The sequence below is a fragment of the Gopherus evgoodei genome, chromosome 4, assembly GCF_007399415.2.
Source record: "Gopherus evgoodei ecotype Sinaloan lineage chromosome 4, rGopEvg1_v1.p, whole genome shotgun sequence".
NCBI classification, from domain to species: Eukaryota; Metazoa; Chordata; order Testudines; family Testudinidae; genus Gopherus; species Gopherus evgoodei.
This window is the reverse complement of record NC_044325.1, coordinates 49,169,117-49,180,996: the sequence shown is the minus strand read 5'-3', so window position 1 is coordinate 49,180,996 and position 11,880 is coordinate 49,169,117. Positions and strand designations below refer to the sequence as shown.

The window sequence follows — 11,880 nt, the reverse complement described above, 5'->3', positions numbered from 1 at the left end:
AGATGTTCTCATAGGTGCTTTGTATTATTTGACCTGCTTTAAGTACTGCATATTAGTCTAGTGGCTCTGGGGAAGAGTTTTCAGAGGATCTGTGTTGGAAGCACTACAAGGGGCTAAGGCTAGAGATCTAAGAATTTACACCAAATTTAGTAAGGATGAAAACAAAAATCACACATCACACCAACCCTTCCCAAACCCTCTAATTTATCTGATAACAGACTAAGCCACTCTCATTGATTTGAATAACCAGAGTCCAATCTCTGCAGCAGAATGAATAATATAAAGAAGGTGGTAAGAATAATTTTATTGTATTATTAAATAGCATGTCTTCTCTTTAACCATTACAAATTTGTAGATACTACATGAATGACAATACATAAATTATATTTCTATTGTTGTCTTATGATATATTTACACATGCAGTCAGTACCAATGCCATGCTACATTTCATTATAACAGAATATGCCCAACTCAAAACAAATGTGAGCATTTCATCGCCTGTAGGAAAATATCTCTGGGTGGGTGGAATGTGTACTAATCTACACCTATATGGTTAGAAAAAAAGCCACCATTTCAGGTCAGACTCTTGGAGCATGTTCCCTTTTCTTCAAAAGTACACATCACTGTAGCAATGAATTTACATCAGAAAAGTGCTTTTATGTAAGAAAGAGTAATATAGATCTAGATCCAGCAGTCTGATGATAAAGGCCACAGCTTCAGAATAGACTAGAGTTTACTATTGATACCACTTAGAAAGCAAACATTATAAAAATATTTGGAAGCCAAGCATAAATAGAATTTCAGCACAATGATTTTTTTCTGGTATTTGGGCATAGGTTATGGCATCACCTGCACAGTCATGAAATGATACATTATATAGTGAAGGAGTTGGTGCTGCTAGCAAATTCTGTCATTTGAACTCTGAAATGCTAAAAGACCGTTTATTTTAAGTATTTTATTCTTATAACAAATAATCTGTACATATCCTGTGCATTAACAATATCTGTGACATTTGAGCAGGACGTTACAAATGCATTTTCAATTTAAAATTGTACATTCATTTCAAATTGTACATATTTATTTCTTTCTGTTACAAAGAAAATTGCAATGGGGGCACAATAAATAAAATATAATAAGACAGCAGTCTCCAATTCCGTGTGTGGCTTGAGGTTAACAACAGGGTTAAAAGTGACTACTTCAGACATCATCATCCTGAAAGGTAAAAAGTGCAGAGAAGAAACTACACTGAAAATAATATGGCAGCCTGGAGTTTTATTAAAAAAATAACAAAAGCTAAAATATTAAATTACAAATAAAATTCCAGTGTCACTGTCTAAAATAAATGTACAGGAAAAGGCTGTGCTGGCTATGGGAGACTCATATCAAGGACATTTTCCTTTAAAACTTAAAACAGAGAGTCAGTGCACTAGGGGGTTGCTGATCACTGTTTATTGGGAAGCTGCAGTTTTCTCAATGTTCAGGACTTATTAGCTGAGCCAGAGGAGCGGCGAAGTTTCATGGACATTCGGCTCTTGCTAGTCCGAGGAGACATTGGAGAGGCTAAATCGGTCCCATCCACCTGCATTGCTGCTGGAGTTTCGCCTGGCTGGGTCTCTGGGCAAGAGCCTGCAGAGGACACCAAGCTTGTTAGTACAGTCTTCCTCACTCACAGCAAGGAAATCTACAGACAGGGAACAGATGGGAACTGGAGCTACGCCATCAGTGCGCAGCATATACTAACCCTTTACCACCTGTGGGAGACTTCACTGAACATGAAAGTAGCAACAGAACAAATTAACCCCTAGAGAAAAAACTATGCCAAAAACTCTCCCTAAGCTACAAGGTTCTGTAAACCTCAGTCTCTGCAATGAGACAGGACTGAAATGGGCAACACCATTCCCCTTGTCAGGAGGGCAAACAGGACAGCTTTCTTCAAGGATGGAGAGTTATTATTCACACAATAACCAGAGAGAAAGCAAATTCACTTGGCAGTCAGAATGTGAAGGATTAACAGCTTGGTGAGTATGCAGTGAATTCTAGAAAAGAAACTGAAAAGGCAGAACTGGGAGGAGGGGGATCACTGAGGGGCACCCATTGCTAGGACCTAATCTTTAGTAAAAAGCACCAGAAGACAAATTGCTCCAGATGCACAAGGCAGAAGCTTGAACAGATCTTTCTAACTGGATGTGCTACATGTTTTATTTTCTTTGTAAAAGGAAGACGATGAATTTCAGATTACAAAAGGCAACTCATTACCTAAGCATTCTCAGTGGGCTCAGAGACTTTTCTCGAGAGCACATTATGAAAACCATGCCACCCAACTCTTCCGTCCTCAACATCCTTTCCCACAAAAAGGTGCCAAAGAAAAAGTAACAAATGCGGGATCAAAGTTGCATTCTCTCTGATTATTTCTGTGTGCAGAGATTTATAACTGTGTTCATCAGTCCCTCTTAAGCATCTACAATGAACAGAATTGAGTGAATTTTCTTCCTTGAATAGTTTATAAGCCAAAAAAAAAAAATGCAGTTTCAGGTCAGCTGAAGCTATCAATGATGTGTTGAATTTGCCAAATAGTTTTGACCAAACTGAAGAACTCGAAATGTCAAAACTTGAAATATTTTGTTTTGATTTCAGGAGTTTTCATGTAAACAAAGTAACAGATTAACAAAACACCTGGAGGAATGGGGAAGAGGATGTCTCTTATAACATTTAGCGCAGTGGTTCTCAACCTGTTTATAATTGTGGGATGTTACGTGGGCCGTAGGTTGAGAGCCACAGCACGCCCCTCCCAACACCTCCACTCCCACAGTCCCTATGCCCAACGCCCCAATGTCCAGAGACTCCTCCAAGACAGCAGGGCCAGAAGCCGAGCGCTGGGCGTGGGAGCGGACAGCTGGGACCCAGACCCGCTGCACGGGGCCGGGCAGCCAGATCGGAGACCCTACTGTGTGGGAGTGCACAGCCAGACCCGGACCCTGCCATGGGGGGCCAGGCAGCTGGGACCTGAGTTCTACCATGTCTGGCAGCGCTGACTGCCTGCACCAGACCAGGAGCGGAGTGCCGAGCATGGACTGGCAGCCAGGACCTGAGGCACTGGGCCTGGAGCAGAGCCCCACCTAAAACCTGGGGGTGCTGCAGCACCCCTGCAAACCCCTAGTTCCAGCACCCAACCCCCTCACTGCCAGGAGCCTCCCCAACCCACCCAAAGACCCACTCTCCCCCCACGCCCCAGCAGCACTCACCAACCTCCTGCTGGTAGGAGTGCTCCTGCAGGCTGCCTTATACTCTCTCCCCTCAGCCAGCCCCGCCCCCTGCCAGACCAGAGCAGCACATTTTCAATTTTTTTTAAGTAAACAGCCGAACCATAGCTGTGTGCTAATTGGGCTGTATGCAGCCTATAGGTTGAGAACCGCTGCTTTAACCAGTGCTTAGAATACTTTCCTGACATGCAGGAAACCCAGGTTCAAATCCCTTCACTTCATCAGTGGACTTGAACTTTGCAGGTGATTGTCCTAGCCACTGGGCTATAGGGTATTCTGGTGTGGGGCTCTCTCAATCTGTCGTGTTAAAGCTGTTCTACTTTTTTTTTCAAAAATAAATATTTACATAGTATTTGCTGCAGGAACCTGAACTGGCGTCTCCTATATTCTAGGTTTAACCAACAACCTGGCTTATCAAGTCACCCTCACTCTCTTTCCCTGGCCCAATGACTATGGATTGCTCCTTTGAATGACAATCAACAGGCCAACAGACTCTATAGCAGAGGTCCCCAAACATTTTACCTTGTGCCTCCCCTTACTGTTGTCTGTGTCCGCTCCCTTCCCAAGCTGGGGCCAGGAGCAATGCTGCGACTCCACAAGGGGGGGATGTGGATAGAGATAAAGGGGCTGACACTGGGGGCAGGGGTGGGAGCGGAGCCTGGGCTCGAGCTGTGGTGGGGTGGCCCTCCCTTCCTGTCCCCTGTGGGGCCTGGCCTGGGCCCTAGCCATGCCCCCACACATTCCTTCCTGCCCCCAAGGGACATGCCCTAGAGTTTGGGGACCTCTGCTCGATAGCTTGGTAGTTAGGGGACTCGCCTAGGATGTGGGAGATGACTGAAGTGTAAGTCCCCAGTCCAGTGACTATTTATAATAAATGGAACAGCTTCAACAGAACAGATTGAGAAAGATCCACAGCACAATATCCCATAGCCCAGAGATTAGGATACTCTCCTGCACTGTGGAGATGCTGAAGTTCAAATGCCTCTTCTACACTAGGCAGAGGGGAGAATTGAACCTGGGTCTCCCACATCCCATGTGCGTACCCTAACCACTGAACTAAGAGTTATAAAAGAGCGCTTTCCTTCCCCCCACTCATCCCCTGAATTTTGTGAATCTATGCCTTTGCTTTTGTGAAAATGTCTGAAATCAAAAAAATTGGGGTTGAAATTAAACATTTAGTTTTTGATACAATTCATTTCCCCCCCGTTTTTATGATTACAAAACAAAAAACAAAACAATGCCTCCCAACAACCCAAGGAATTCTATTTTCACTTCGACTCAAAACAATTTTTTCCTGAATTTTTAGAATTGCCAGCAAACCACAAACTCCATTATTCACCCAACTCTGACAGACACACTTAACTAATTATAATGAATTTGTAGCACAGCCTGGCAGATTGATTTAGCTCATTACCAGAATCCTTACTGATAATTCTGGCCTGTAGAAATTCTGGGTGAAATCCTGATCCCACTCAAATCAAAGGTTAAACTTGAGTAGGCTTCAATGGAACTAGAATTTCAACCTGTATTTTTCCCGTTCCCTGGCCTCTTCTCTACAATATAGATGTAACAATCAAAACTGAGGCTACCACTCCTCAACGTAAGCTCAATGCACAGAGGGGATCACTTTATTCCACATATAAATCTCCAAATATAATTCATTTTGATGATGCCCTAAAGTGGTCAGTGAAATCACATACTCAGGTCAGAAGTATGTACCTAAAACATATTGCCATAAACCAACCGATTTAATAACTCAGATGTTTTACTTGTCTGATCCATCATCTGCCTACTCCAGAGAAACCACAGTACTTCCCATGTTGTTCAAACTGACATGACACACCCAAGTGAGGGGGAGGAAAAGGCACTGTGTTATTTGTTCCCCAGCTGGTGACAGTAATTCTGTTCATGAACTAGGTACTGCATTGCCAAACAATCTGGAATGGTACGATAGTGCCTAACTCACTATGCCTTATAAAAAATGCAAGTGGAGAAACACACACCCACTTCGTTTTTTGAAATTCTATCTTCCTCTTATTTTAGAACGAATTTAAGCATTTCAAATCATGGGAATTAGAGAACAGAAAATCATGGATGTCATTCACAGCTAGCGTGAAAGACCTTCTGTTTCAAGCCTTTGCCCTTTACCTTGATGTGGCCAGTGCTTTCTAGTGGAGGTTTTAGAAGGAGAAGAAATATCACAGCATTTCTTTCTTTGTTGAGAATGAAGAAGTGATGAAGGAAGGAATGGACACAAGTGGGGGAGGGGGAAGAAAAGATAAAAGTAACAGGTGTGAGACACTAGACATGAACCGCAAAGGTTGAAGGGCATTAACGGATGACCACAGATGACAGAATAAATAGAATTTCATTATGTAACTGCTGTTCATGCTACAGGTTAAAGAGAATGACAGGTTAGTATGCATAATGAAGCAATAGCTCTGAAATCAGGAGTTATACTTACCGACTAAGAGTTATGAGGAAAAAGAAAGAAAAAGAGAAAAAAAAAAGAGTTCTATAAAATCACCTAGATCCAGCAGTCTTATTTAGTACAAATGCAACACATGCCAATCACTCTATCTTAAACTCTTTTAAAAAGTTTGTGAAAACAGTTCAATACTGCCTTAAAAAAACCTAAAAGGAAAAATAAAAACAGAAGTCTTGATACTTGGCTTCTCTTCACCATCACTGTTTCACATTTAATATGCTCAGCATTACACCTAGCATAAAAAAGGAATCAGCTGAAAAGATGAAATAGGGAAAAATATCAGTGTAACATTTGAGCTATATTGTGTAAGTCAAAGGATAAATCAGAACATTGTGTTTTATCTATAGTGTCAAGAGAATTCTAACATTCATCAACATTCAAAGAAAAACCACCAATTACACTAGATAAAGAAATATTTCAAAAATAATGTACAATTTTGATTGAAGTATTACTTCAGTGTTGCATAATATTTTGTTTACAATTACTGAAGACAGACATTAGAAAATGTAAGTTTATGTATAATCTAAAAACCTTAAAATGCGGGTAACAGACTTGGGTTTACTGAAGAAGAGATGGTATATAAGGCATGTTCTACATCTGAACATATAAAACTAGAAGAGAGAACAATAATGGCAGTTTATGAGATTTAATTCTGATAACAATGGATGGATTAAAATAACAAATTTACTGGCAATGTGTTCCAGACGTCATAGCTATCAATTTGCAAGCTTAAATTCCCCTTCAGAGTTTTAAATCTTTAATGTAAATATTATTTTGGCCATCTTTATATATTTATTCAAATTATAGCAAGTCTAAACAAAAATAAAGAACCTAGTTGACAGATGAAATAGAAGCAGAAAATGCTATTACAAAGAGATGATTTAGTAACAATTATGTCAAATAATTTGAAAGAATTACCAAAGGGTAATCCCCATTTTTTTAGAGGAATGATGCTTGACCATGTTAGACTAAAGTAGTATGATGGGCTAGGTGGTTAGGATATTCAGTGATCATAATAAAGCTTCAAAATCTATTCACAGCCAATTGTGCTTATTTTAGTGGTGAAGAGAATGGGAAAGTTGGAAACCAAAATTTTCATTGTTATATTTTCATTTTTTTAAAGACAAATTTAAAAGCTATTTTGGTTAGTTAGTTAAGAAAAGAAGCTTATTTTTACAACTGCTAAATATATTTAGATGTAAGAAATGGGGAAATATAGTTATACTTTCACCTTTGTATGAACTGAAAATGATTGAAGTAGTGTACCCAAGAGCTATTGATCTACAATATTTGACCTCATGAATTCCTATAGAATCCAGGTGCATATAACTCATTCCACTGGTCAATTCTGACTCTCCAAAATTTTAAAACATTAAAAATAACCACTATTTTAAAATTCTGTTTTCCCAAGAAACTATAGGCAAAACATATTGCACCACCTGTTATCCAACACTTCCCATGATAAGAACCTGTGTTTAGTTGTTTTATCACTTGAAAACCATTTGGCCTGTAATTTTTCCATGCTGGGGGTCTGCCTTTGACTGAATTTTTCTTCAAAGTTTAAGCCAAAACAGTCCAGTCATTTCTGAGATGATGGCTAGGAAGAAATATATTTTGCCCACGTTAAACTCCAGTGATCTTTTGAGAAATTCCAGTACTCCTATGCTTTGGATCAGCACTTAAAATTTAGTAGGGTGGTGGTGGTAGGGAGTCATTGTTGCAGGGATGTACTTTTTGCTCCCCATGAAAATCTGCCCAAGTTTTAAGTCTTTGAAAAATCAGTTTGCACATACTCAGTAGAGACTTCCTAAGGCTTTGGAGCTAAATTCCCTGAAAATTTTATCTGCGCTGAACATGTTTCAGACCCAGGCTGAAAGGGTAAAGCTGGATTTTCCCTACAGTTGCAGTTCTGGGATGTTGTGGCCTGGGCTGGGGACAAGCAGTGGAACTGACAACAGGGAGCCTGTATCTCCTGTGCTATCAATGCCTCCCCTGCTGGACCCACCCACAAAAGAGGATGACAACCTGCTACTGCTATCAATTACTCCATTAGCTCAAGTGGCAGAGGTCTGTATGGTGGATCTAAAGGTTCCAGTACTGCTGATGAACTATATAGGTATCCATATGATGCCACATGATGAAGTTTTTGTTTTTTCAGTTTGCTTTTTTAAAAACCTAGGAAATTATACACACAAAAACTATGTTAAAAGAACACTATTAAAGTTGCAAAGCACTCAAAAGTTAGGAAATGCTAAGGATGCCCATGCAACCTTCATTCTGTCCTCTTGTGCATATGTATTAAGACAATCTTGAATTACATGATCACAAACTATTTTTTCCACTGGATTTCTGTCTCATTCAGTACACAGGATGAACCTATCAGTTTGCCAGGATCCCTTGCAGCCCAGCTGGTGGGCTCTGCAACTTCCAAGGAGGCCAGTTACTTTGGTTGGTTGGTTCCGGAGTGCCTGACTGAGCAGCTGGCCTGGAATTTTTTTGAAAATTCTGTTTCAGTTCTTAAATTTTTTCCTCCAAAATTCTCTTTTCTAGGGAAGATTTTGCATTTCCGGTCTTTTGCTCAGATTTGGAATGAAAAAGATCAAAGATTAAAATTTTTCTGAGGATGGAAACTCCAGTCACACACAGCTGTAATTATGATCCTTGCAAGTACCTTGACCTAAAGCAGGGATAGGCAGGGGAATTCCTGAGTTCTCTCCCCAGCCTTAATAATGAACCTTTGCAGTTCTACTATACCTTTGCTCCTGAATTTCAAACATCACAATCCGTTGTAATTTACAATCCCCTCCCACAGAGAGGTGAGCATCTTTATTACCATTTATAAGTGGAAAATAGAGGGGAAGAGAGAGAGAGATTAAGTTACATTGAATTAATGGAAGAACTGAGATTAAAACTCAGTCCCTCCATCCTAATCCTTGGTCCCATAAGTATTAACCTAACTCTCATGGCCTTCTGTCCAAGGTGGACAAGTCACAACCTCGATATTCACCAGTTCCCTTACACGTAAATTGGGATACACACCTACTGCACAGAGGGCTGGAAGAACGTGAATAATGTTTTGAAACATTCAGTCACTAAACTATTCTCTATGGGATCAAAAGGCTCCTGCCTGTTCAGGGATGGGCTAAATGGTCATAGGATCCAGACTGATCTCATGACACAATACTGTAACCAAATGAATTGTGCTAGAGGAACCCTTTGCTTATAGGAATCAGCATAATTACCTACTATGGTACGTGGCATTGGACTGAAAAACAGGAAAAAGGGAAAAAACTCTTCAGCAACAAGCTAAAGATCTGAGCCTCACGTTGTCAATAAGGCCTTCCACATCCATGATTTTAACATTGACAAGTATCCTGGCTTGCTCTGCAGCAGAGAAACCTGTCTTACTCTAGGGATCAGTATTAGCTCACCTAAGGTTATTGTTACTACCTCCCAGGTTATTGTATTCAAAGACTCAGATACAGGCAGGACAAATATGAAGGCAAAATAGCCATTCTATTCTGTTTGTGTCAAACACAGGAAAAGATCACTTAAAACAAAATCATTTTAGTGTGTCCACCTATTCTGCAAGTCTAGCACCTATAAGCTAAACAAGCTATTTCTTCTCTATACTGTGAGAGAGAGATAGAGATTACTTCAATTTTTAAATACTTGGGAAGTGCTGAGATACTATGGTAATGGAGACCATAACATCAGCCACAGCTATCACCTTCTCTGAAACAACTGACCATAATGAAGGTAACAGTTCTTTCTAAGGTCTGCATTTTCAGTAAAGTTACAGTGTGTTGAAGCACAATTTTATCATTCAACAGAGTTCAATTTGCCCTGTTTTTCAAATATGGACAAAACTTCAGCACATCAAAACTGACCAACAGGATGTCAGGGACAAATTTATTTACAGCAGTTGGTGATTTTTTCTTAGCTTCACGCTTTCTATAAGTTTAATCTTCTTTCCCCTAAAAGGTGAAATTGAATGCACTGCCTCCTTATAAAGTCTGTCTTCATCAGTTGTACTAACATATGACTGGTCTTGCAGATCTTGGTTAGATTTAAAAAGACATTTGCCATAAGATTATTAAAATAATAGAATTGGGGGCCTAGAACACTGAAAACCTAAAAATATTTTGCACCCCTCTTCATCCACCCCAACTTCTAGTCAAGAATGACCATAAACTGTGGAATTAGTGAGCATTTTAAAAAATTGGATATTCTGATTATATATCCTGAGTTATCAAGCATATCAAATTTAACAAATATCCCATATGGTTAAGTAGAATTAAGCATGTCAATATATTTTAAAATGAATATAAAAACTCTAAGAGAAATCTAATACAATAATATTTTAACCCAATTTCTAAAAAGACAACAGTTAGTGAGATAGGATGCATCCTTAAGGTTGTTGAGAAATTATATGTAAAAACGGTTCAACCTATGGGACCAATTCTCCACTCCATTATTATGGTTTTAACCCTAATATATCTCCATTGACTTTAATGATGTGTAAATGGCATAACATAGTGTAGGCCTTATATTTGTATCAGTGCTTTTTACAGAATCCTTTTGGGAAAGGATTTTGAAATCCAGGTTTGGGATTTGAATTTTTACCTGGAACAGTGAGATTTACTTCTTTCAGACAAGAAGATGGTTCAGTAAATTTGTTAATTTACTTGGAATAAAGAGGAGAAAATCTGAATTTAGTTTTAGCCATCTGTCCTCAAATTGGTACCTGGTTATTTTCCAGATTTCAAAACCAGTTGATTTTAAAAAGTGATTTTCATTGTTTCTCTTATAATTTACAGATTACTTGGCACATGTGAAGCTAGCAGAAATAAGTAACTGCTGTGTAGGATGCACTCATTTTCATTCAATGACCACCATTATTTAGACAATGATTGCATAATCTATTCAATTTTTTAATAAAAGAACCAAGTACTCAGGGCTCTTTGATCACAGATGGCAATAGTGCTTTATCATATTTGTATTAACATAGTTTTTATCAATGTAAATATGTAATATTTATAAAAAAGACACTTGTTTAATACAAGTTATTTGCAGAAATAAAACTGTGTTTAACTTTTTTTAAAAAATGAAGTCTATAATAGATACAGTACACACATGGTTTATACACTCATATGCAAAAATAATTATAATATTCCCATTGAGATTGCCATGGAAAAATAGTTCATTTGGTAGAAATGTTTAACCTAAAATAAAGTTTTAAAAGTATTTGTGCAACCTGAAGTTAGAGAAAATCAAGTAAGATTATTTTAAAAGGAACACAGGAATTGCCATTCCAAAAAAGACTATTTGTCTAACTAAGTGTTTGATAAATCGATGCTTCAGAGGAAGGTGGTTATGCTCCACTTCCCCCTAAAAATGCACCAGACAAATTATGCATACTATACTCGCTAGTGCAGGGGGATACCTGAAAGCGAATAGATAAAATTAAAGAAAATGCTTGAGTAAGTACCGAGAGAGAGGAGCTCAGGCAAGCCTACTACAAGACAAAGGAGGGAAACGGTCACTCTGGGTCAGGGGTTTGTTACAGGAGTGGGTGGGTGAGATTCTGTGGCCTGCATTGTGCAGGAGGTCAGGCTAGATGATCATACTGGCCCCTTCTGACCTTAAAGTCTATGAGTCTATGAGAGAGAAGACAACTCTAACTATGGTCTGATCTACACTAGGGGGCGGGGTCGATGTAAGATATGCAACTTCAGCTACGTGAATAGCGTAGCTGAAGTCAAAGTATCTTATTTCGACTTACCTCCCGTCCTCACGGCGGAGAATCGATGGCCGCGGCTCCCCCTGTCGACTCCGCTACTGCTGCTCGCACTGGTGGAGTTCCGGAGTCGACAGAAGCGCGTTCGGGGATCGATATATCGTGTCTAGATGAGACACAATATATCGATCCCCGATAAACTGATCACTACCCACCGATCCAACGGGTAGTGTAGACATACCCTATGTGGAAAAACTACTGAATACCATTAGGGAACAGGAAGCACAGTGTACTTTTCTTTAAGCAAACACTAGTAACGTAAATATAAATGTTATTTCTAAATTTCTTACGAATCCTGTTTTGAATCTCAAATAGGTCAATATCCTGTAGCA

At 39.3% G+C, this 11,880-nt stretch overlaps 1 protein-coding gene across 12 annotated transcripts in view; it reads right to left on the bottom strand.

Annotated features, from left to right (window-relative positions):
• Positions 1 to 275: 275 nt before the first annotated feature.
• The window catches only part of RALGAPA1 (Ral GTPase activating protein catalytic alpha subunit 1), a 246,975-nt gene continuing 235,370 nt past the window's right edge, over positions 276 to 11,880 (bottom strand). For 5 of the 12 annotated variants that reach the window (XM_030559256.1, XM_030559258.1, XM_030559263.1 and 2 more), the window contains 2 exons: positions 5,725 to 5,727; positions 276 to 1,626 (listed from right to left, as the gene is read on the bottom strand). In XM_030559256.1, coding sequence (XP_030415116.1) covers positions 1,478 to 1,626; positions 5,725 to 5,727 — 152 coding nt within the window. In that variant the 3' untranslated portion in view covers positions 276 to 1,477. The other 7 variants (XM_030559257.1, XM_030559264.1, XM_030559266.1 and 4 more) reach the window with 5 other exon arrangements.